The sequence below is a fragment of the Octopus sinensis genome, unplaced genomic scaffold, assembly GCF_006345805.1.
Source record: "Octopus sinensis unplaced genomic scaffold, ASM634580v1 Contig07101, whole genome shotgun sequence".
Lineage (NCBI taxonomy): Eukaryota > Metazoa > Mollusca > Cephalopoda > Octopoda > Octopodidae > Octopus > Octopus sinensis.
The window spans coordinates 181327-206893 of record NW_021829832.1 but is presented as its reverse complement, the minus strand read 5'-3'; the positions used below and the strand labels follow the sequence as shown (position 1 = coordinate 206893).

Below are 25567 nucleotides of genomic sequence, written 5' to 3'. Positions count from 1 at the left end.
TTGGAAGACACAATAAGTCGTCTGGCCAATCCTTTGGCGTGGTTGGACTGAAACACTTCCTTATCCTCGATGAACCGAAGAAGCAAAATCTATTCCTAGCAACACCAATATCCAACCATTCGACAGAATTCCCGATCAATGTTAGAACGGTTGGACATTCTAGCACTAAACGTAGTGACTGAAAAGTACCTCTGTCTGATCACCGAATCACAGTGCAGTGATAAAATCAGTGACGGAGAGTGATGGGAGGGCAGGGACTTGGAATGATTGACAAAGCGAACACACCCCTGAAATATCAGCCACAGTGCACCTTTTCCACATATGGATAAAACTGTTGAAAGTCCCCGAATGATCGGTGAACGACCTCTTTAAATCTGTCGTGGATATCAAGCACTTTGTCCACAAAACAAACAGGATTCTGCACAAAAATGACAATCGACGACTCACCACTTGTGATCCTTCATGATAGAGCTCTTCTATGGCAATAGTCCCGTATTTGAAGACCAAATCTTCAAGAATCAGCTTAAGTTCGTTCATTTGTTCAGGACATGAGACAAACAGATCATAAATCAGTTTAATCTCTAAAAATCAGCAAAATCCACAACCCGAGTATTTTTTGTCGGCAACGAATGAATCAACTTGACTCAAGATAGGCCCTGACATTGAAACGACGAGGATATCCCACAACAGCCTTTCTAGTTTCTCAAAACTCGACTTGTGCAAGTACTTCTGTATAAATTCCTGTTCCTGAGAAAGAAACGACACGACCTATTTTCAAATCAGCACAAAACCTTTTTAATATACGACTCCACAGAGTTAAAACAAGAATTAAAATGTTCGTCTCTCAAAGACGTGTAGTGGGAGAACATATTCCTCATAAAAGGGACCTCAATGCACTCCACGTACAGACTCAGATCCGCTTGGCGATCTGCAGGTCCAATCTCAGGGAAATTTACAACGACTTGGATTTACAGACAACCCACAAACCATATATCTCCACCAATGATTTGATCATTTCTGAATCAGTGCAGATTTGGTCACGTCTTGTCGAAATCAAACTCAGAATTGTGCATCCAATTCGATGAGAGAGTTGAGAAAATACTGTTTTCCGCCAAATGAAGAACCCCAACTGACAGTAAAGGAGTAAATACCAACGTTGAGGATGATTAGTTCAGGACCCTCCCTTGGAGAGATTCCTAAAATCCAACTGCTGTTCAAATATGAGAAAATGTCGTTGCAAAGCCGCACTGAGTCACGGAAACTATTCCACTCGACGAGACATTTACTAATCAATTCCAAATCATCAAACTGAGACAACTAAGCCATAAATCACCGACAGGAACCTTCTCTAAAATCCTCCGACAGACCGAAGTGAAATATAAAACGAGTTTTTCATAGAGCCACTTGCCCTTGGAGAGGTCGAGTTCTGTGACTGCATCATTGAGGGACACAGTCTCGGTATTAGTCGCCAGGGGGTTAGTGACACAAATGTCGTGAATTTTGCTTAAAATTATTGGTTGGTAATACGAACGTATGCATAATGATATATGTTTGTTTATCAATCTTATTTTTCATAAAAATATCATCTAAGTTTTGGACAAGGCTGGCCCAAATGTCCTCGAATGTGCCTTCCGTTGACTTTAAGGCTCCTCCTTTGGCTGAAGTTGATTGAGACGACATTTTTTTGGATCTTATATAAGTAAGCCAATTCAGAACCTATCTTTCTTAAAGATGCCCTAAAATCGTTAATTTTTAATGATATATTTTAGTGTTAAAAATGTACTATTTCTGCACTAATATTGCTGAGTTACAATTAAAAATATTAACAACAGTCATAAATACCATATAATATTTACATTAGTATATAGAATTATTAATTTTATGCTAATAAAATAAACAATTTTAATATAATACAAGGATAATAACTCCATTTTAATTTCATATCTACCAATCTTGGCGATATCCTCTAAAAGTCGACTAATCATCTCAACAAATAAATCTAACCACAAAAAACATTTATTTTTATCACAATTTAATAAAGTTGATCAGTTACTTAGACAACATGTTAATGAAACGGCGATTATCGTTCTTTAAAATCAAAAACTCGCCCATAAAGTGTGTCCGAATATTGTAAATTTATATTATTATTCGAATAGGAAAGTGATAGGGTTAATGAGGTAATTAAGGTCTAATCAAGTAGGACAAAAACCCGCCAGTTGATTAATCTTCTCACAGAAACCCACATAGTCAATGTCCTCCCGCCCTCCGACTTTCTTTCCAAACATTTTTTGGACAATTTCTTGAGTGTCTCGACATAAAATGGGCGACAATCCCAATAGAGAGAGAGAACGATCAAACTGAGGCCGGGAAATACTCCCAACATTATTCACATCAAAGTCCTTAAACATTGGAACCAAATCCAATCTCCGTTGTCTGACCTATATATAAAGATCAATTTCCATCACCAAATTTGACATTGTAAGTAAAAACTTATCGACATTTTCCCTTTGAGAGTCAGTCAAAGAAAACGTCGACGGACGTTGATACTCTCTGGCCGAACTGCTCAAAGGATTTGCTTCGAGATAGTCGTTTTCTGGTCCATATTCGACATCGTGTGAGAACCTTCGGTAATTTATCATATCTTGTGATGTGGGATTTTGATAACTTGGATTGATAAAACTCAATACGTTGTGAAAATACTTGCAAGCTGGTTGGAGTTTAGTTTTATGTTTGAAGAGTCCAGTGCCCGACAAAACTCGGATTTGCTGATGATTCCGTGATTTAGTTTGTCGAATTTCTCCATAAATTCACTTATTCGTATGTTTCTGCTTTTAATCTAGTTTCTTATTCTTAAAAAATCGACCAAAAGACGGATTTCTGAAATCGTATCTTTTAGACTCGAAGGTGCGTAGTTTTCATTACATTTTTCCTTGTTGGTAGCATTTTTAGCTTCTAAGAGTTCCGGGTACATATATTTTGGGTGAACTATCGGTTCAATTCTTGACAAGAATTCGTTGTAATTAAATCCTTTGGAATTGCATAATGCAATTTCTAGCAAATTCTGTTCACATTGGGAGACTTTGATATCCAGTAGTGATAAACAACGACCAAACTGTCCTCGAGTTATGTATCCACTATTTAGTCTATGTTTGAACATATAACTAATTTACTACCTATCAAAATCTTGGAAAACAAATCTGACGTTTAATCCCCTTTGTCTGACATCTTTATTAAGTTTTTCAAATGTGTCAATCAACATACGATAATCATAATTGTTCCCGATATTACAAAACGGTATTTTTTGAGAATCAAGATCCTTTTCGTTGCCATCTTCATTGGTCTCTATACCGTTTGATTCTAGACGACTATCAAAATTCATGTCATTTTCAAATTTAGTCCAACATATAAAACGGCTGTCACTGGCTGCGTATTTTTCATAAAGACAGTTGAATTCCTTATCGGATATGTCCATTGCTCCCAGTTTACTGAACCCCAGTTGTGACAAAAGTCTGCGAAATTGCTCTCTAGTGACAACTCCATGTCTGAGTTCGTCAAATTCTTGAAAAAAGTCTTTGATCTATTTTCCAATGTCTAAGAAAATTCATAAAACCCGAATTTGTCGTTTATTAACATTCATTTTCATTCTTTTTAGAAGTGATTCGAAATCAACAATTTCCTCTTTTTGCTGACATTGGGAACTTTTTGTTTGTTCAAGATTTTGAATTTTTTCAGTGAGATTGTTGTAAGCTATTTTTATTAGAAATGCTAAAACATTTATCCACATCAATCAAAAAATTTCTGTAATGAATCCAGCCACTGACATCATCTTTATATTTTTTGTAAAGTAGATTCCTTTCTATTTGATTTACTGCAAGTCCAAAGTTTTCAAGACTCCGATCAAATCTGGACTGCGTCATCAAACAGGATTGTAAAATTCCCTAATATTAATCATGTCCATCACCATGTCAAAGTCCTTAAAATAAACATTCAAAGGAAGACGCATTCTCAAAACCTTCTCAGCTATCCGATCCGTCATTTCTTTGATTATCAATTCCTCTTTTTCAGTCAAATTTTGTGAGGGTTTCTATTGTATTTATGATCAAAAAGTTTACCCAAGAAAGTTCACCAGGCGAAGGTCGGTATACAATGGAAGTCGGGTTGGTTTCCAGCTCAGGGTTGATAAATGCTGAAAAATAGTTTTAAAGCTTTACCATTATTCATTTCGGAGCAAAAAAGAGTATAATTCACCTTGTCTTCTGCTGAAGGAAATTTGTAAAGGAATGCTACGTGTTCAAGTTCATTTTCTGTCAACCCCAACTCCTTTCCACATGTACGATAAAGTGCGCTTTTAAATTGTGCTTTTGTAATTACTCCACTTCTTAATTTGTCAAAGTCAGAAAAAAATTCTTTTGCTTTTATTCGGTTAATAAATAACTTCATTTTGATTTTATCGACAACTGATGAAATTGAGGGGGTTTCCAAAGGAACCTTCAATTCATGGAAAATATTCAATTCACCTTTTTAACGACAGTTTTGGTGGTTTCGGGAATTGTTTTGTTGTACATCCGGTCAGTTACTGCTGCTACGTCATGGCAAAAGTTCATGTAATTGATAAGAGTCGGATCTTGCTTGTTTCGATATTTTGATACAATGAGAGCCAATTCGTATTCTTTTAAATCTGCGGGTTTCTGGAAAGCCCGATAAAACTAATTTTTAGTTCATGTTATTTACTTGAGATTCCGTTATTCGGCCAATATTATGAATGTTGAAATCTTGAAAAGTCTGGTACACATTGAAGCCATTTGTTTCGTAGTATCGGACGATTCGGCTGATGATTTCTGTTATTGCCTTTTCGGATTGGCTGTTCAGTTGATTCTCAGTCCTTGATGTTCCAAAACTATTTCTTCAAACACTAAACGACAACTATTCGCAGGGAGGCGATTTGTTTGATAAACTTTGGTAGAATTTTTGATAATTTATTTTGTCTTTTGTTCCGTCGCAATATTTGTCTGACAGATAAGCAATTTGATCGTCGGTTAATTTAACGTTCAATTCTCCGGACAGAATCCGAACAAATTGGCTGACTTAAAATTGGTTAAATTAAAAAAAACTGGAAACAAATCCTGAACGAAGGCCGTCAAAATCGTGAAATTTTTCCAATAGTCTGATTCCGTTGATTTCGCTTTTTTCGGAAATTTGTTTTTCTAGTTTTTCCATTCTAAAATTTGTGTTTTAGTTCATTGAATAAACATTTTGTCTTTCAAACTATCTCTTGACTACCAAAATTTTATAATAAAATAAATAATTCAATAAAACGTATTTCTATGTAAATTTAAAAAATTATTGAGATGTATTAGACAGAACATTTTCTCACAATTTTTATTTTACTTTATGTCAAAAACAAAAGTGTTTATTGCATTTACATTCAACAATGAACAAATATATTTTTGTGTTACATTTAAATACCACAAATGCTGAAAAATATACCCAATTTGTCATAAGAACAAACTCCGTCATTAAAATTATGATTTGTCATTGGATACTATTCTGTTCATTAATCAATAAACCAAACACAAATTTGAAAATGGTCACAATACACTTTATGACTAGGGCAATTTAAGTTAAAAAAGTTAAAATATATGAAAATGTGTATTTTGGCTTAAAAGTAAAAATAAAGTATTTTTTAAATGAAATAGTTACTTATTAAGAAAAAAAAAAATTAAAAAGTTAAAAAAAATTTTTTTATAAAGTTAAAAATTTTAACTTTATTAAAAATAGGCGTGGGTGTTTAGTATGCCAAGAACTGCAAAAACAATGTATTTTAAGGCAAAAAAATTTGTATTGAATATCCGCTGGAGTTTTTATTACGAGAGAATGGCGAGTTGCAATGTCAACTTTGCTTATGCACAGTGAGGTGTGAGAAAAAGCATTTTGTGAATTCTCACCGAGAATCGAAGAAGCACTCAAATTTATAAGTTTTACAAATTAATATATTTTTAGAGAATAATTTCTATCAGCTTTGTTTGGACGAGTTACCCAATGATGACTGGTCAATGCAAGTCACTAAAGCATTTATTCAAGCGATATACCCTTGCATAAATTGACTATGCCTCCTCTAAAGAATTTATTCAAGAATACTTCTTTGCCTCTTCCTTCCAATACAAAGCAAGAATGTGCGTTAAACAATTGAAAACTGAATATATTGTATTATTCAAGAAAAGTTTAGGTTTATGAATATAAATTTTTTAGAAATCAACTTGTATTCGCCATAAGTGACGAGGTCACTATTCGTAGTCAAAAATTTGTTGCAGTTTTAATGTGGGATACTTAAAAATCCCGATAAAACTTATTTGATTTCTTCGTAAAAATTGATAAAACTTCTACCAAAGAAACAATTATTCAAATTGTTGACGATACGATTAAATGCGTTTTAATTGAAAGACAATATTCCTTCTTCTAATAACAGATTCCGCTAAATATATGCTAGAGGTTTAATTTAACAATTAATTATAGCTGGAAAAGTTCTTAAGCTTTTATATCCAAGGTTATTTCACGTAACTTGTGTTGCTCATCTGATGCATAATTGTTCAATGAAAATCAGGACTATTTATCCTGAAATTGATTCTCTTATTGCATCAATTCAAGCGGCAATAACAAAATAACAAGAGAAAACGACTATTTAATGAAATTGGAATTCCACCTCATGTAGTTTTAACTAGATGGGGTACTTGGCTAACTGCTGCATTTTATTATGACAAAAATTTAATACATGTGATAAACATTTTCAAAACAATTCCTGATGATGGATCATTGTTCAGGCTGCAAAAAATAGCCTAAGAGATGAATCTCTAGTAAAAAGCTTCAGTTCTATTGTTAGAAATTATTCGACAATTCCAGTTAAAACTAGTTTAATAATAGCAGAATTATTGTGCAAATTTGAAGTTCTCACTCCTCAATAGAGTTAGCTTACAATGAGCTAAAGAATTTAAAATTGACGACGAATCAGATATAATGAAAAATATTTGAATGAACGATTACAAAAAAATGATTTATGTCAAATTATAAGATGACAAATTCATCAATTTCTCCTGAAGAATATTGTATGCTTTTAAAGTGTCAGCCTTATCCTCTTCCATAGAACGATGCTTCTCTCAAATTAAAACACTATGAGGGATAACAAAAATTTTAATATTGAAAATATAGAGAATTATGTTATATTGTATAATAAATGATTCTTAAGTTAAAATTGTTAGGTTAAAATTTTGTTTTATAGGTTATAGGTTATGACCTTTGAATAATCAATAGAACGACTACTTTCCAAACTTCAGCTATCATAAAAAGAGAAAGAAAGTCAAGCATACTCAATAAAGAAATAAGAAATCAACATGAGCCATATTCATTGACCCATTTCTCATACTTTATTAAGTCAGCTGACGAGACAGTTTTGTTTACATTTTTAATGGCACTGCGGAGATCGTCCATCACCATCGGGACATTCATTTCGTCCTTTGGAATGAGTTTAATCTCGTCCACAGTCAAATCACCAATCTTCCTCCTTATTCCCATCATGGCAGCGTCTCTGCACACATTTCTAATATCCGAGCCGGAATATCCCTCCATCAGAACAGCAGAAGCCTCAAAGTCGACATCCCCAGCCAAAGTAACCCCACTCAAATAGAGGGATAAAATGGCAATCCGATCACTCAGCGATGGCAGGGGAATATAAATCCTCTTCTCCAACCGTCTTCTCATCGCATCGTCAATATCCCAGGGAAAGTTGGTGGCACTCAACAACATGACCATCTTGCTTGGATCCTCAGACTCGGAGGAAATGCCTGAAATAACCACACACTTAGTCACCATCAATCTGCACCAAGAACTCCGACTTGACTGCACGACCCACCGCGTTCTCCCCTTGGGCTCCCCTGGTGGAGCAAATTGCATCAATCTCGTCCACAAAAATTATACTGGGCGCATAGAATCTGGCCTATTCAATCAAACAAAAACAGTCGACCATATCGAAGAGTAATTTGACTAATTTTTGTGACTCTCCGTGCCACTTTGAACTGATTGCCGTGGATGAAATGTTGAAAAAAGTCATTTTGCACTCAGTTGCCACTGCCTTGGCCAGCAATGTCTTCCCTGTGCCTGGCGGACCCACCATAAGGACTCCCTGCCCACTAAATATGCCCCAATCACCTTATAAGGACGTTTTATCCCAGTAAACAACTCTGGAAAGTGCAGTGGAAGGATACACGCTTCTCTGAGCAGTCTTTTAGCATTGGCCAGTCCAGAAATGTCATCCCTTGTGGAATAAGACATCGAGGACCAACCAGTGGACATTCAAATTGTGGGTTACAATCTCCTTTTCCAACATATCAAGCAAACACTGGTCGTATCCCTCACAAATGAACTTTTTGCCCTCTGCTTTGTCCACTTGTTTGTCCTTCGCGGGTACAACTCGGTTTTGGGGACTTTTCCCTCGAACAATCTTGGCCGGGATCTTATGAGGAACTTTGTTTATCACAGGCCGGCGATTTTGGGGACTGGAAATGAGGGAATTTAAAAAAGTACGCTCTTTGTGGTGGAGGCGACCACACGTCGGGGTCATTTTCGGTGTTTGGGGTGCTTCGTGGTGCCAGAGAGTCCGAAATAGACTTTAAAACACGTAAAATGGCTTTTGTTTTATCTTGTTCCATTTTTAAGGTGGCTTTGAGCTTAAATTGAATTTTTGATACAAACTTGTTTAAATATTTCAGTTTCGTTATTATTCAAGTATATCTGCTGTCTTTGTATGGAGGATATAGCTTTCTCGTAATATATCAATGCTTCCTCATATTTTCCGTCTATGGCACATTGACGGGCATCTTTGGCTATCTTTTGGATTTTTTCATAATTTGTTGACATTTAGTTCAGATAATCAGCGGTTAATAAATACAACCACAAGCGACAAATTTTATATTATTAGCGACAACTTTTATATTATTATTAGTTATATAATTTATTTATAGATTAAATTTATTAATAAATAATTCAATAAACTTAATTCGCTTAAATATTCTAGATTTAAACGCTTTTTTCATGTAATGGAGCAAAAATGTTCGCTGCAGCCAAGAAACTATCCCGGAATACCAAACCGGAGAGAATTGTAATCTTCGATGATGCGGGAAAGACCATAATCGATGACCAAGAATCAGCAAACAAAATTGCAGCCTTTTACAAAGGACGACTAAATATCAATGACCACCTGGAACCATTCGAAGGAACACCCAGAGGACTTAATAAAGACAACACCCGCTATGAAGTCCTTTCAGCTTTGAGGAAGCAGAAAAATGGCAGAGCTTCGGGACCAGACAACGTGACTGCAGAGTTATTAAAATACGCACCGGACAGAGTGGTTGAGTTGATCTGCACAGTCCTGAACAGGACGTTCAAATGTCACAGCCCATTGATGCGGGGAATGCCACTTTGATCCCAATCCAGAAACCTGGAAAGGAGAAAGGAAATCTAAACAGCCTACGCCCGGTTACGCTAATGAATACGCTAAGGAAAATACTTTCCCTTGTTGTGCTGGATCGTATTTCAGGACCTGTAAATAAGTTCCTAAACCCGAGTCAAAGTGGATTCATACCTGGAAGGTCGACAGCAGACGTAGTATGGAGCCACAGATGGCTGTGTGCAATGTGCCAGAAACACAAAGAAGAAATCTCAATCCTTGGAATCGATCTATCCCGTGCTTTCGATACAATCAACCGCAAAAAGCTGATGCATGTATTGGAAGGCATCCTAGATGGGGATGCATTACGTATGATCAGATTCTTACTCGCCAACACATCGCTATCCGTACGTGTGGGAAACTATACCTCGATGAAGTTTAAAACCGACACTGGCGTACCTCAGGGCGACTCGTTATCTCCGGTTCTATTTATAATCTACCTGGAGGCAGCCCTAAGACCTCTTCGGAGGAATAAATGCTTTACCAACGTGATGGAAGTAATTTACGCCGACGATATTGATTTCGTCTCCCGAGATCAGGACTCACTGGAAAACTTATTAAAAGTGATCCCTCATTCGTTGAAGGACTGGTCCCTTGTAATAAACCCGGACAAAACGGAAAGAACTACCATATCCCGCCTGGGGACGAGAAACGAGGAGAAGTGGAGAACATGCAAGAAAGTTGGATCTCTCCTTGGGGACTCGGAGGACGTTATTCGAAGGAAAGTGCTGGCTGTTGCATCCTTCAAAAAAATGTGGACGATCTGGAAGAGGCGCAAGTACATAGGAACCCGCCTTCGAATTCGGCTGTACAACTCCTTTGTCGAACTAATCTTGCTTTACAACGCGGGGACCTGGGGCCTAACCGCTAAAGAACTGGAGCAGCTCAACTCTTTCCACAGAAAACAACTACGACTACTCCTGGGAATTCACTGGCCAAAAAAAATGACCAATAATGAACTCTACAGAATCACCCATACATCCGAGATTGCAAAGAAAGTGATGTTCACGAAGTGGATGCTCTTTGGACATGTCCTAAGAGCCTCGGAAATGACGCCGGCCAATCAAAACATGGAATCCTACTTCTGCTCATTAAATAAAACGGCATATAGGGGCCGACAAAAAACAACATTACCGACTACGCTCGACCATGATCTCACGTCGATTGGAAGGAAACTGAAATCGGCCGATGATCTGGACGAACTGAGATACCTCGCACGTAACAGGGGAGCGTGGATACGACTAACAGAGCGTATCCTGAGTCGGATGGCAAAAGTGGAATCTTAATTAACTTTTTGATTCCGCGAGATTGCTTTAATAATAATAATAATCATGTCTATTTTTGTTATCACTCTATAATTAAACAACTTAGTCCAGCAAAGCAAATAATTTGATCTCTCTTCTTCAACATACATCAATAGACTGACTTATTTAGCCATAAATTTTAAATTGTAAAAGAATATTACTTTACCACTTTACTAGTGTATTGAGTATTGCCTAAACATATAATTAGATGATCTAATTTGTTTATAAGTGAGATTTCGATGGCCAATATAAAAATGGCGATCTTCTTTTTAATGATTCGACTTATATCCAGCACTTTGTACACGGCCACAAAGGAATGTGATGAGCCAAAAACATGCGAGAATTGTATTAAAATAGGACAATCTTTTAACATCGGAGCTTTAGTTGTGATTCGTTGTGAAAAAGGCTATGAAATTAAAAGTGGGATTTCAGAAATGATGATAAAATGCCTATCCAATAGAACATGGTCGAATCTTAACATTACTTGCAATAGTATGACTATTCGATTTACTTTTACTAGAAATATATTGTGGTCCTCCTCCGAAACCAATGCACGTAAATTTAGTCCTTTTAACCGACTATTATTTCCAAGGAAAGGTCTACCAAGAATGTGATGAAGGCTATGAATACGTCGATGGTCCCGCAGTTAGGGAATGCACCTTCAACAAAAAATGGTCAAAAAAAACTTTAATTTGTAAAAGTGAGTATTTGAGGAATCATTATCTAGAAATTGACTGCGGATTGCCTCCATCAGTCCATAACGCCGAAATAATCTTCAAACAGACAAACTTCATGTCCAAAGCATTTTATGTTTGCAAGGCTGGATATTACAGCACTTACGCCACTTCTTGGGTCAAATGTGCAGCGAATAAAACATGGATTGGATCTGAAAATTTTAAATGCAAAAGTCCAAATTTGAAAAATTCAATTTGACAGGGCGGACCTGTCAATCTCCAGTTATCTACAAAAATTCTATAATTTTAACAAAAAGCAAAAGATTTGTTTCATTTGACGTAATCAATTACACATGTCAGAGTGGCTATCGATTTCAAAAAGGCGATACAACTCATCTCTGTGGATCCGAAGGCCTATGGATAGGAAAAGAGTTAGTTTGCGATTGTTTGATTCTTAAAATACAAGCCTAGTGGGGAAATGTCCAACTCTTCTTCCAGTGCCCAATACTTTCGAAATTTTCAACGATCTACACATCGGTGGAAATTACACTTATCACTGCCTCCTGGGAAATAATTTGGTGGATGGGGATCTCATTAGAACGTGCCAGTCAAATTTAACGTGGTCTGGCAAAAAACCTGTCTGTAAAAGTATTGGAATGTCTAATTCGAAAGGACTGGAATGCAATCCCCCATACATTGCTAATAATTCGTTTATACTCGGAGAAAATTATTTATATCAATATGTGGTGCAATTTCGCTGCAAACAGGGATACAAGTATATTAATGGAGACCTGAACTCGACGTGTAACCTTGACATGACCTGGTCTGGTTCTAACCCTATAAACTGCACGGGTTGGCTTGCTAGTTTTAAAATTAAGAAATTAAATGTCCGGTTCCGGTGCCATCAAACTCGACAGTTGTCATAAACTTTACGGGGACAACATTTAGTAGCATTGCTTATTTTGAATGTTTGAAAAACCACGAAAAAGTTGCAGGAGATTTTATCCGAAATTGTACAAATCATGGAAATTGGAGTGGAAATGCGTTGATGTGTCGAATAAGTATTTATATATACTATATTAAGAACATCGGAAAGTAAAGAAAATCATAGAAGCTGACTGGTCGAGCAAAATTGCCATTATTTTCTCAGTGTGTATCGTCTCAGTTTTTATCATCTTCGTCGTGTTTGATGCTGTGTCGGTTTATAGATATCTCAAAACATCCCACTACACGTCTATTAAGTGATAAGTGTAAAATAACTAATTACATTTTAATTGCCTAATCAACACCATTATAGTTCTAGTCCAGTTTTAAGTTATTTCTAAAAGTCGATCACGCAAAAATGCACCAATCAACATCTCTAAGTGTTGTAATCAAATCTTTGATAAAGGATAAGTCTGAATGTAATAGACACAGACGAGTTTGGATTCAAAGAACAGATAGAAGCACGAATGGGATATTTTCATGAGATTAAAAGCTCCATTTACCATCAGGAAACGCAAATTTTTAACAAACAATTTACGTCATGAAAAAACTTATTACGAAATAATCAAAAAATGAAAAAAGTAACAAAATAGTGAATTTAACAACAAAAATCACGGCTGTGCGTGTTTTCTAGTAAAATCGCGGGCACGTTGGGAGAACTCTTTTCTATCGTTTTTATATAATCTAGCAATCTCGGGGACCAACGGGTCGTCTGGATTAGGGTTCCCCAACATCAAAATAATCGACAGCAAAACTGAATAAAATAATTAAACTAAAACCCTTGGAAATGGTCAAAACGGACGACCACTGTTCGGCCAACGTGTCCATACAGATGGAACCTTTATTATTTATGTTTGGATGATATATTGGAGTCAAGAAGATTATTTTTGGAGGTTTGTAGGGATAATCAGCGGGAAATTTGATATCGAGTTCGAATTTCCCGCCTTCGTAATCAGTCCCCTCCTAGGATTCTCACATCATCAACATTACAGGCCCAAAGATGAAGCCTCTCCACGTGAAAACTAGGAATAACAACAAAACGAATACCGTCGTCTGGATCTACTGGCCCTGCACTGCAAAATTCGTTTGGCTCTTTCTGCATCATGGTTATTTCCTATTTAAGTCAGTTCTGCTTAACAACTTTGAGGATACGACTTCGAGCAGCACTCGATCTTTTGCTCATTAGGTGTGCCAACGACTAAAATGGTATTATTTTTATTTATTTATATAATTATATAATGTACATAATACATTATTAAGCAATCAATCTAACATATTTTTTAGGTCTTTATAAAATTTTAAATCTTAATATTATTTGCCTCCCCTTTCCTGTCTAGTCAATCTTTACAATTTTTTTATCTTTTGATCTCCCTTTGTTTAGTTTTTGTGACCACATAGATATTTTTTCCACAGATCAACACCTAAAGATTGTCCAAATTTTACAATTTTGCTCAGTTCTTTTTGTTGGCCGAAAGAGAAAAAAAGCAAAAAACATGCCACATTCCCAAAAGTTTTATTTCTTATTTTGCTTTTACCAAAGTTCCCAGTGTCATTTTTTGAGATTGTTCTGTTTGTATTCTTATAACATAGCTCAAATAACAAACTCTTAAAATTAATTAAACATAAACCAAGCTCTACACGAAACTAACTAAATTTGCGAGTATAGTGATTTACTACAAACTATTAGTCAATTACAAACAAAGTAATAAAAACTGACAGTGAGGACGTGACTCTCGTTTAGAAAAAATCCCTGAACTACTTTTAATCTGATCAAAGATTGATCGTAAGAACATCCTTACTCATCTTTGTTTGCGGGTCACTGTCCATGCTGGCCTATAGAAGAATAGAATAGTATTTATTGACCGAAAAGAAAAACAAGGAAGAAATCATTAACGGGGAGATAAAAGCAAGGCACCGAAGTGTCTCTTTCCATGCGTATCTCCAATTGTAGTCATAGTTGACAACAATTCTCCAAGACCATCCGGATTGTGGGCACAGAGGATTCTTGTGAGTCTTTTAACCTTCCGTCAAGTTGTACTCCGTAAGCCAATTTCATAGCGAAACGTCTTGTCTTTTCCAACTGTTCGATCAGGTAGTCACTCTCCTCCGTACCAGCCCTCGTAGCCATATGTGAGGACTGGCTGCACACACGTTTTGTATACGTAGATGTACGTTTCCGGATCCAGATGGGACCTGGTTAAGCTTTTGAGGATCCTCACACTCCTCTTTCTCTGATTTGCTATATGGTCTGCGTACGAGCCACGACAGTTGATGGTTGCTCCCAGGTAATAAAGATTTTTGCTTTTCGAGAGATCCATCACATAACTACTCATCGCATATGCACACGACTCCGCATAGCGACTCCCTCTCCGCAACCATGAAATGGTGCTCTTCTCCGGTGTTAGGGTCAAACCTTTCTCTATAGTCCACATCTTTAGCGTTGCAATGCATGATTTAAGTCGTCTCCAAGACTGCGATATCCTTTTCGAGGTATCCATGACCAGGATATCGTCAGCATAGATAACGAGCTTGCCAGTACGTGTCGACGGCAGAGGAATGTCCGCCAAGAAGAGGTTGAACAGAAGTGGACTCAAGATAGATCCCTGCGGGACTCCCCTTCTAAGTTCCACACACCCCGATAGGCGGTTTCCACAGCGGACAAATGATTGTCTTCCTGACAAGAAGCTCTCCAGCCATCGATACGTCTTTATCCCGACTCCGGTGTCATGGACTCTGGAGAGTAGGCCCAGGTGCCACACGCTATCGAAGGCTTTGCCAGGTCTAGACACACCACAGTTAGCCATGCTTTATTTCTGTCAGCACGGGATAATTGGTGCTCTAACTCCCTGAGGCAGTCTCCTGTGGATCTTCCTTCACGAAATCCCCATTGTTCGGGTAAAAGCAAATTTTGTGATTCTATATGACCAGAGAGTCTGTTAAGGACAATCTTTTCCATTGTTTTAGAGAAAGCACAAATGAGGCTAATTGGCCGGTAGTTCTGTGCCAGCAGTGTCGATTTACCAGATTTTGGAATCATTCGAACAATCGTATGCTTCCACGCCGATGGAAAGTGTCCAAACGTCCAACTGGCGTGAAACAACATAGTCAGTGCTCGTATCAAGATTTCAGGGGCCTTCTTCGACAACATCTGAGGGATGTAGTCGAAGCCAGGCGCCTTGTTCTTCAACCCAGCAATTGCCCTTTCAACCTCTTCCTGTGTTATCGCCCCACATAATGGTCCCTCCGATAATTGCGAAGAGCCAAGCTTCTTCACAATTCGGTCATAAGTCCCAAGTGGAACGGTAGATTCGACCTCTTGAACCTGACTGAGTTGGTTCCTGAGTACTTCCGGGATACGATCAGAGGAGATATATTTCCCGTCTGGTTCTTTTAGTGAAATTTCAAATCCTTTGGAATCATTTCTGGTAAGGCGTTGATATGCTCTCTAGAAATTAGGGTTTCGCTTATCCAGTTTTCTGCATTCAGACCTCTATTTACTTTCGACCTCAGTCTTGCCATTTTTGCAATAGTAGATTTTATCTTGTCGATCTCCAATTTCAGGCGGCATTTAATTGACTCAACCCGACATCTTCTCCTGCGATTTTCCAGAGTACCTTCAGAGTGACAAGTTTCGAATTCATCCGCTTTTGCGTTCCTTTAGGTTTTCATACATTTTTTAATGCATAAACATCCAGGAATTTTATGATTGACGATCTAAGGTGATCATCGAGATTGTCAATATCATCTCTGCCTCTCAGAGGCTGGAACACGACATTTCGAAAAGAATCCCGCATATATGATTCAAATAAACTCCAGTTCATGTTGGCCTTAAACGAAAAAAAGTCATCTCAAAATATCTCATTAAGGGAGGTGAGGCATGAAGAGAACAGTTTGTGGTATTTCGGACGATTGACGCTGGCGATATAATTGGATTAAAGTTCGAGCATAACGCACAACACAATTAATGTACCTTTACTATGCTTGGCTGTTCGTACCCGTCCTCGCCCTAGCTGTGCTGTACGGAGGATGTTTTTTACTTCGGTCAGTCTAACCAATTGCATGTTCTAGTAAAAAGTATCCCCTCCACTCAGACACAGTGATACATCGCACCAAAAAAATCAACATAAGAAATAGCCGTTCCACAAGCAAACACTCCGCAATCGGGAGGAGTAATTTCAGGAAAATAACTCCAGTCAATTGGGAGGTCTGATCAGATAATTATAATAATGATTCACAGTTTAAACTAAAAGTGCAAATAATAAACAATATTTGTATTTATTAAAAAATATTAAGACAGCCTTCCAAGTGAGTAATGCCTATGCTTATTTAATAAGTTTTAACAATGGAAATTAGTTGTCTAGATTTGTTTGTAGAGTCGGAAAAGCAAGCTGATAAAGAAAGATGTGCAGGATTTGCTCTTTTGAGTAAAGTCGCGCTGGAATATGATAAAAAACAGACAAAATAAATGGAAAATAGAATGAATCAAAAAAGTTCAAAAATGAGGGAAAAAAGTAGGATTCATCTTGGATAAAAAAGCCGGGTCACTGACAGACCGATAGAGGGTGATAACATTTGCTTGTTCTTGTTCATCATTGGCTTGTAACACTACACCACTCAGCATAAGAACGAAACCTTCTAATTTGCGGACTACTTGTTTATAAAACTTGGCCAAAATATTAACGACAGCCTGATTACTCGTCCTGAGCTCGTCCTAAGCAATGGTGAGAATACACAAACTCTTATTCGGGCAGACATACAGACCTTGATTACTCCCGAGACAAGTTCGCATTCCATCGTGAAAGAACGGACAAGCGACAACATCGACACAAACATTGGTCCAACCAAAAATCTATCCCCCAGAAGAGCACACAAGTTGGGAGTCAGGCGGTAGGCACATGGCGGATCTGTCAGTTCGACTACTCTTATTATAACCTTTAATATCCGAGGATTTGAATTGCCAGTCAATCATGTGAAATTTCCCATATTTGGAGTTGAGGAACATTTTGTCGAGTGTCATCGGCTCCATCACGAATATGTGACTCACAAAGTAGATGGCCGTCAAATTGCCAACAAACTAGCACACTGAGAGTGCACAATTCACCATTCTCCGGAAATTGAGATATTCTGACGGCTGGTCGTACAAGACGAGCAGAAACCTCCTCAACCACCCCGACTTGTGTGTAGTGGAGACGTCGTTGAACCAGCGGAGGAGTACCTGTGGACTAATCTCCTCCTTGTTCTCAATCGCACTCGTCATATACTCGTAGTATTTGGCTACAGGAGTAAAGTAGTCGACTTGATTGCGGACACAGCACTGGAGAATTATGAGCCAGTGCCAACCATTTTGTATATGTCCTCGAAAGAGAACAAGTCCTGGGTGATCTGCTGAATGTATACTTCCGTGGAGTAGGCGACAGTGCCCAACACAGGACATCGCATGTGACGTAAATTGGTCTCCTACAAATGACCACCCACATTCACCTGATATTTCCTGCAGATCGAGTCCACAAACGTGAACAAAATCTTGATAGCTCGTTTCTGTCTCATCGACTTGTATGTGTGTCCGCCGAGAATATAATAGTAGTAATTCTAAGTCAATCACACCCCCAAACCTTTCCATCGTCGCCCATCACCGTCACTTTCTTTGCAATCTGTCCACGGAATGCGACAAGAGTAATTCGGGAGGAAACAGCGAGAATGTATTTTGGCCTAACATAGCGCTTAAACCACGTCGAGTTATCAGGCAGAACTATATCTCCAACTGTCGTCGAAAACGTGGTCATATACTGACAAGTATTCTCCACGCATATCTCTCGCTTACTGTTGAACAGGCGTGTCTCTAAATCGGCAATCCAGTCCCGACAGCGCACAATAATGTACTGCAGTGACAGTGCCTCAACGTCACTGGAAATATCAATTGAGGACAACGCGAATGCAAATGTGGCCATAATCTCACTTCTCATCAAATTGTACTCCTCTTGTGACATTATGGCGAAATGGACAGTCCTCTCCTTGAAGAACATGTTTTGGTGCAATTCGTCCATTTTGAAATCCTCGTCGGCAAACAAATTAATTATTTGTGTCACGGCATCAATGACTTGACCAGAACACTTGCCATAAACCACTAAAGCGAATTAAATGACAAGAAAACCGTCTTTTATTGAGTATGCGCAGTTCAATGATACACGCAAACACTCGTTCAACAGTCTGTATAACTTTTCCAAAATATTCGCCCCCAGTTTATTGAACTAAGACAATGACAGGACACAATACGTCATTATATAATTTTGAAATGGAGGATATAAACAGAGGGCTCCGACTTTGGATGTGATTCATCAAATCACGTGCCCTTGTGTGGATGGACTCCTCATCTAAGACATTGGGAAAACAGCATTTACGGGTGTGATTGCTCATGAGGTAGGACAAATGGGCAACTATTGGCTCCGAAACCATCTGAACCATAACCTCGATGATCCCAATGAGACCGTCGTGGGAGACAGAACAGTGCCAATCAATCACATGATATGCCCTGTGCACACTCGTTGATTAAATGCTTACCAAACCAGCCAGTCACAGGCGGGATTCCCCAGAACGCAAGCAGACATAGCATGGGCGATCGACCCAGCAGCATCGTCGTAGTAGAGAAGATAAATACACTTCCCCACATAAGCACGGGCCTTATAGGGACAGTTCACCCGTGACGCATGCAGATAACCAACGGCAATAAATTTAAGCAGTTGCATATTATTACTGAAGGGTGAGCAGTGAATACTACTCTTCCAAATTATGGTTTGTCTCCAAAATAGAGGACAATATGCCCCATGCTTTCGGGTCGTATGCAGGGTCATCAATACAATTTTCCAGAATATCCATCCCCAAATCCATCCTGTAAGAATGAGTGAAAACATTTAAAACTCGTCGATAAGAGTATAAGCACGCCCTGCCACCCGTCTGTAATCATAATAAACATCATCCTCAGGATCAAACACGTCCTTTGTGCAGTTGAGGATATCTGCCAGCTTTTTCTTGGTCTCTTCACTGTGTGGCCCATACTTATAAATTTTGCAATAACAGCGAATGTAATCAATGGTCTGCAAAATGGAGGTTTCTCCGGGGGTATATCTCATTCTAAAATGCCGACAAAAGGGAAACTGTTTTAATATCTCAAGAGCAGTGACAAGGCTATATCGTTTTCTGCACAATTTGGCCACCAAAGCAGTACTCGAGTCAGTCGCCCTGTTCAAATTTTTCAATACCAAGGACTTGAATGAAATGAAAAAATTACATGTTCAGGAGATGGTGTAAGCACAGAAGTGGCAATGCGAGTAATCAGCTTTCGATAGGTCTCAATAAGTGTCCAATCCGCACAGCTGTCGACCTGAGAATATTGGCGATCCCTATCATGGAACATTCAAATACAAACATCCAGGCCTTTTGTAAGTTGGTTAGCCCCTTGCTGGTATGATTAATCCAATCGTGGCCTGACAGGATTTGGTTGAAAAGAGTGACCCCCTCTGTCAGCTCGATCAAAAGTTGGAATCCCTAGTCGTAGCATGCAAGTGGACACCCACCATGATGTACTGACTGTGCTGCATTGTCGGACGGAAAGGGGTACATCGAATTGTCTCATGGAGAGAAGTCAGACCATTTCTACAAAGCGTCTCACACTGAAATAAGATGAACAGACTACCTCTTCGAGGGCATTCTTGGAGGAAATAATTCCTTCTTCTACAGATGACAACTTTTGTGAAGCCTTCAACACAAAGACCCTCCACGGATTATGGTCAGAATATCGCTCCTCAACATCGGGCAGGAGGTCATTGAATTTGTCAACTGCACCCAATCTCCAACACGCCTCCAGGGCCTCCAGTCCAAAATATCGCTCATTCTCTCCTTGAGGCAAAAGAGGCTTCCAACGGTTCAATTCTCGTGCAGCACTGACATTATCCACTAACAGTAAATACCTGATCCACTCCTCTTGAATCATTTTTACTTCTCGGTGTTTCTTTCCCTTGACAGTGCGTGCCTTAATGTCCACCAATGCCTTTTGGAGTCCCTATGCCATATCACTACCACACTACCCCATATAGACCAGCTTCTGCAGAGTCAATTCTCCCTGTTAATTTGTAGAGGAGTCCTTCACACGACTCGCGATATGTCGAGTTGTATAGCCAGTAGGAATAATACAAGTCGTCCTCCCGCAGAACACGGTACATATACAAGAGGGCTTCCTCGATACTCTAATAAGCCAATCATTCAATAAGACGACAATCACGACAGATTCCTTTGGAGAGATGGACGCGTCGAGTAGTTTATTGGACAAAGCAGGGTCGACTCTGGCAGTGTCGAACATGTTCTCCAATATAAGCATGGCATCGTAATGCAAGTGGAAATCAGTCCCCAAATGCTGAACACACTTATTATGACAAATAAACTGCAATGGCCAGTGGGTCAAAGTCGAATCGCACATCAAAGCGCATGTACATTTGGAATAAAGTGCGGATCACATTTGGTTGTATTCCCTTCTGATAAGAATGATATCCACTGCACAAAAAGGACTGGGAAATCTCGATTAGTTTCTGCAATACATTCATTGATAACAGACTTGCTTATCCTCGTCTTCAAAGCGTCGAAAAACATTAGCAGTCACATTCAGCCACAGGCGGTGAGAGAATTCAGGACTGAAGAAACAAAACTTGCCCACTGCATCGAGAAAGACTGAGGTCTGAAACATGGGAACAGTAATTACCAACACTGAATTTAAATTCCTTCAATGATGAAATAAAACTGTAGTGATTAGTCAGCAAATCATCAAGTCCTGTCTCTGGATCCCTCATCACTCCATCATTGAACAAAATCTCCCCCAAAGGGACATTAGTTGGAATGTCATCCATTGCATTGTAAGCTCGCTTTAGTACAGAATCCCTCTCATGTGACTTGCTCTCCTGAATGACGGACATGACCGAGGGGAAGGTTGCCAGTTTGGGAGTAACCACCAGAGGCTGATCTTGGCAGCATCTAAGCAGCAACTGCAGACACAGCGGAATCCAGTAGTAAGTTCCCATCGGTTCCCAGTTTATGTTATTCGTGAAGCAGAATAAACGGGAATAAACGTCCTTTTCATAATGTTGGTCAAAATACTACAAATAAATACAAATAGACGACCGCTTGAAATTTAAAGCGAATTTCAGGATCTGAAAACTTCATTCCAACGAGGAAAGCCCCATCCAGGTGGCGGGAGTATTCATCCCGATTGAATGAGGGATCACTGAAACATGGAAATAGACAATACCTATATATGTGGTACACAATGTTCATCAATCGAGTAAACAAAGCATTATTCTCGATGTAATGATCTTCAAAACTCGCTGCTAAATGATCAATGATATCACAGGTATCATCGAGGGGAGGGAATAGTGACTGGGACTGGCTAGACTAATTAAATGAGTAAAGGGGAGGTCTGACTGCATTCAATATCCACGTTTCAACAGCATTCAATATCGAAGTCACAATTTTGGTGTCATTTGTCCCTAATATTAGTTCTTGTAGCATAGTTAGGAATTGTCGCTGGTTTTCGGGATTCATAACTCCACAACGATGCTTGATTATGTGTATAGCAGTCGAAATTAAATCAGTGACTACACACATTCGAATGCACCATTACTTGACAGAGCTGAGTGCAACCCTTCGCACTGGAAACGCTGATTATCGATGAAATAAGTGACAAGTCTTCGGGCGCATCGCAATGCCTGAGGCAAAAATAGATCAGCGTAAGTCGGATAGCATTCCATCCCAATCTTTAGCAAAGACAACGAGTTATATATCACATTGATAGAGGATGTATTCAACCTAGAAATAAAGACGCCACTCAACATCTCAGTGTTCGCGAAGGCATCACTCAAAAACTTGTTGAAGGAATTGTTTAGTGTTTGCAGTTCTTCAAGTTCGTTCCTGATGAGGACGACTTTTGAGTTGGAAAAGACTTCGGGAAACGTGTTCATCAGTAATCGGACCAAGGCATGGACTGACTTTAGCACGACAATCGCCGAGCAATAGCGAAAGCAGTTTATAATGGCAGGATTTATTGCTCTTAATATTTGTAGAAACTGGGCCTTTTCCTAGAGGGTAGTAGAGTGTGAGAAATACCAAGTGGACAATGATGATGGTGAGGACACTCACAATGTAGGCGAACGCGGGCTGAGAGTAACTTGTCTTCTCGGCTTCTGAAATCGCTTCTTCGAACCACTGAACGCATATTTCGGAAGAAATTGGTGCCATCTTTAGTTCTACGTACACTTTGAGAGAATCCAGACATCGGCTAGACATCAAATCTACAAAATATAACTCAGAACAAACCCGAATTCTCAGAAGGGTAGGAAAAACGAATCATTTACTTCAGAATTTCGTTGTAATTATGTTTGGGAATATTTCGCGGAGTCGACTACAAGAAATGACAGAAAAAGTTGACTTGAATAGAATCATCCCGAATCTACCTGATTATCATTTCAATGAGATCTATCGCCAGTTTCCTGTGCTCCATTGACGTCTATCAGTTAATTAGGCACACAAAAACATTATTATAGATTCCAATATTAGAAATCACGCTAACGAAGCCAGGAAACAATCTTCCAATCACAGGATAGAACAATCTCTGATATCAGTTGTCTTGAGTAAATCACGTGAAAATTACAGAACATGAAGAATCTGTCCTCTATTATACTCTTCGTGCATAAGTTGTTCGATCCATTGAAATAAGTAATCCTAATAGTGAATGAAAGGCACAAACGTTGTTTCCTTTATCATTCACCATGATTGGAATTAGCACATCCAAAGATTCCCGCACAACTGACTTGCACCCCTGATAATGTGCCTTGATAATTGCAAATCTTGGCGTGATTACAACTTGAAACTGATTTATTTGTCAGCTTTGTAAATTTGAATTTGGCAATGCAGTGGGCAAACAGGAGATATCGATAGTACTTGCAGACCAAGTCAATATTCGAACCCGTGTAGTTGAAGAAATCGCAACAATAGTTCAACAACTTCTTTAGTCGAAAGTCGAGTACACCCAAACCACTGTGGTATAAAGAAATGATAAACCTGATGGTATCCGGGAACTCTTCGTCGTTCTTGGGAGTGCAAAAGTAGTGATGAGCGTTCTGGATGAGTAGTTTGAGCATTCGTCCAATTGATATTTGGAAAAATGTGGAAAAGGCGCCCGAATGATACCCATCGAATACCTACAAGTCAATTAAAAAAAGGACAATTCGCAGAAATCTGTCGAAGGGGGAGTTGGTGTAGTCATCACTGCAGCAAGGAGGGCCGAACAGTTCAGAAACATTGCCCCTCTCCATCTCTACTCTGTAGGAGTAGAAAATGACATATTTTAACACCTCGGACATATTTATTACAATAGCACCCTGCCTCGATAGTTGTCATCAATGTGATCCTCATTTTTCAACTCTAGAAAACTCTCAAATGCTCTCTTCTTCCACTCGATGGGATATGTCTGACACACTAACCCACAAAAAAGCAACCTCGGGAACGGTTGTGTTGAGAAATGTTTTGAAAAAGTCAAAAACTCGAAGGTAATTGCTTTCGAAGCAGACGAGCATGTCAAACAAAAGTTTAAAGTCATCCCGACGTTCCCTTGGAGTGTTAGAAACAGCAAATACTGGTAGCAAGGCAAAAGTATTTTGATAAGACTAAGCAAGTCCTTCCAACACAGTGGGTAAAACCACACCTAAACCAGTCGACAAATAGGCTTACGAAATTTTTATTTCGAGTTAAAAAATCTGAATTTGTCAATAAACCGGCGAGAGTTTCAAGCTACTAATTGAGGTCATAAATATACCAAAGGAGGGTGATCAACCACCCACGTGATATTTCGAGATATAACAATTCGAATCAGTTTGAGGATAAAATGAATTGAGTGCCAGGCACCCTCCGAATTAATCTGATCGCTGTTGGAATTGTGAACTGAAATCAATGATAATTGACAATTGATAAGTTCGTTGATTCTCCCAGCATAGTCCATAACAATTTTGATTACGTTCTGACACTCTGGGTGTTTAAATGTTTTCTGTCGATACACAAAGACAAACAACCATCATGAAATTCATATGCTGCTGAGAACGAGCGGGGAGATCAGTGAGGAGGTAACTGACTGCTTCCGCGGGGAATCTACAAAAAATGTAGCGCAGGGGAATCCTCAGGTTATCACTTTCCTGGACAATATGCCTATCATAATTAACCTGGATGAACAGCAAATGTTCAAATTTAAGTACTATTCGGACTAGAACGTCAATAATCGAAGGATTGAGAGTAGATATTTTCCCAATCATTCTGAACTGTTCAAGGCACCGAGCAAAATTCTTTGAATGTTAAAAAACAGGAACCTCTGTTTCGAAGGGGTAGAACACGGTACTCCTCTGATTAACAATATAGTCCAACCCCTTTTCTAGAGTTATCTTGGCAGTAAACATCACAATTAAACTATAAAGTGTTTAATCATCGCCTCTGTTATGAAAGAAGGGAAAAGATGGGCAAGGTTGGTGAAAATCTCAAAGCTGTCGGTATCGGTGGTAAAAACATTACTCATCTTTGAATACTGCTCGTTTATCATGTTTTCCACCACTTTATGGTCGTAGTTAAAAAACTCGAGATACTAAAAATGACTGATAAATATACCTTTGAAGTGCAATAAAAGGCGCATTCTCTGATCGGCACTTCCTGGTGTACCAAATACATGCAAAAGAGTCCAAAAGTCCTGTGCTTGCAAAACTCGGCATTGCTTAAGGCAGAGAGGAATCCTGTCAACTGTTACGTAATCACTACTCAAAAGAGATTTGAGACATTCGATATATTCGTTCATTTCTTTAAATGAGTTCATGGCTGTCAGGCGTTCTTCGGGATCTTCCAAAATGGTAATGACCAGCTCGACACATTTGCGGTGGCTTTCCAATGAAAAGTCATAAGCACACAAATGAGAAATCCTGGGGAGAAAGAAAATAATTCCCTCCTGCAGGATAATCAAAACTCAAAACAATCAAGCCGACTCGGACGTAAAAAGGTTCATTAAATATCCACGTGGGGAGAGAATGAAGACG

At 38.8% G+C, this 25567-nt stretch overlaps 4 protein-coding genes across 4 annotated transcripts; 1 reads left to right on the top strand and 3 right to left on the bottom strand.

The window, feature by feature from the left end:
- Positions 1-2192: 2192 nt before the first annotated feature.
- Positions 2193-2830, bottom strand: LOC115227718 (the record flags this gene model as incomplete). Its single annotated transcript, XM_036498716.1, has 2 exons — positions 2193-2433; positions 2688-2830. Coding segments are annotated over 2 exons (384 nt in total), but the record flags the coding sequence as incomplete, so codon positions are not given.
- Positions 2831-2836: 6 nt separating this feature from the next.
- Positions 2837-4069, bottom strand: LOC115227717. The gene is made up of 3 exons (XM_029798463.2): positions 3611-4069; positions 3174-3577; positions 2837-3143 (listed from the first exon to the last, which is right to left on the bottom strand). The coding sequence occupies exons 1-3, from the start codon at positions 3782-3784 to the stop codon at positions 2837-2839; spliced, it is 885 nt and encodes a 294-aa protein (XP_029654323.1). The 5' UTR covers positions 3785-4069.
- Positions 4070-7380: 3311 nt separating this feature from the next.
- Positions 7381-7803, bottom strand: LOC115227716 (katanin p60 ATPase-containing subunit A1-like). Its single transcript, XM_029798462.1, has one exon. The coding sequence runs from the start codon at positions 7801-7803 to the stop codon at positions 7381-7383; it is 423 nt and encodes a 140-aa protein (XP_029654322.1).
- A 1731-nt stretch (positions 7804-9534) lies between these two features.
- LOC115227714 lies at positions 9535-10782 on the top strand. The gene has a single exon (XM_029798461.1). The coding sequence runs from the start codon at positions 9535-9537 to the stop codon at positions 10780-10782; it is 1248 nt and encodes a 415-aa protein (XP_029654321.1).
- The last annotated feature ends 14785 nt before the right edge of the window (positions 10783-25567 follow it).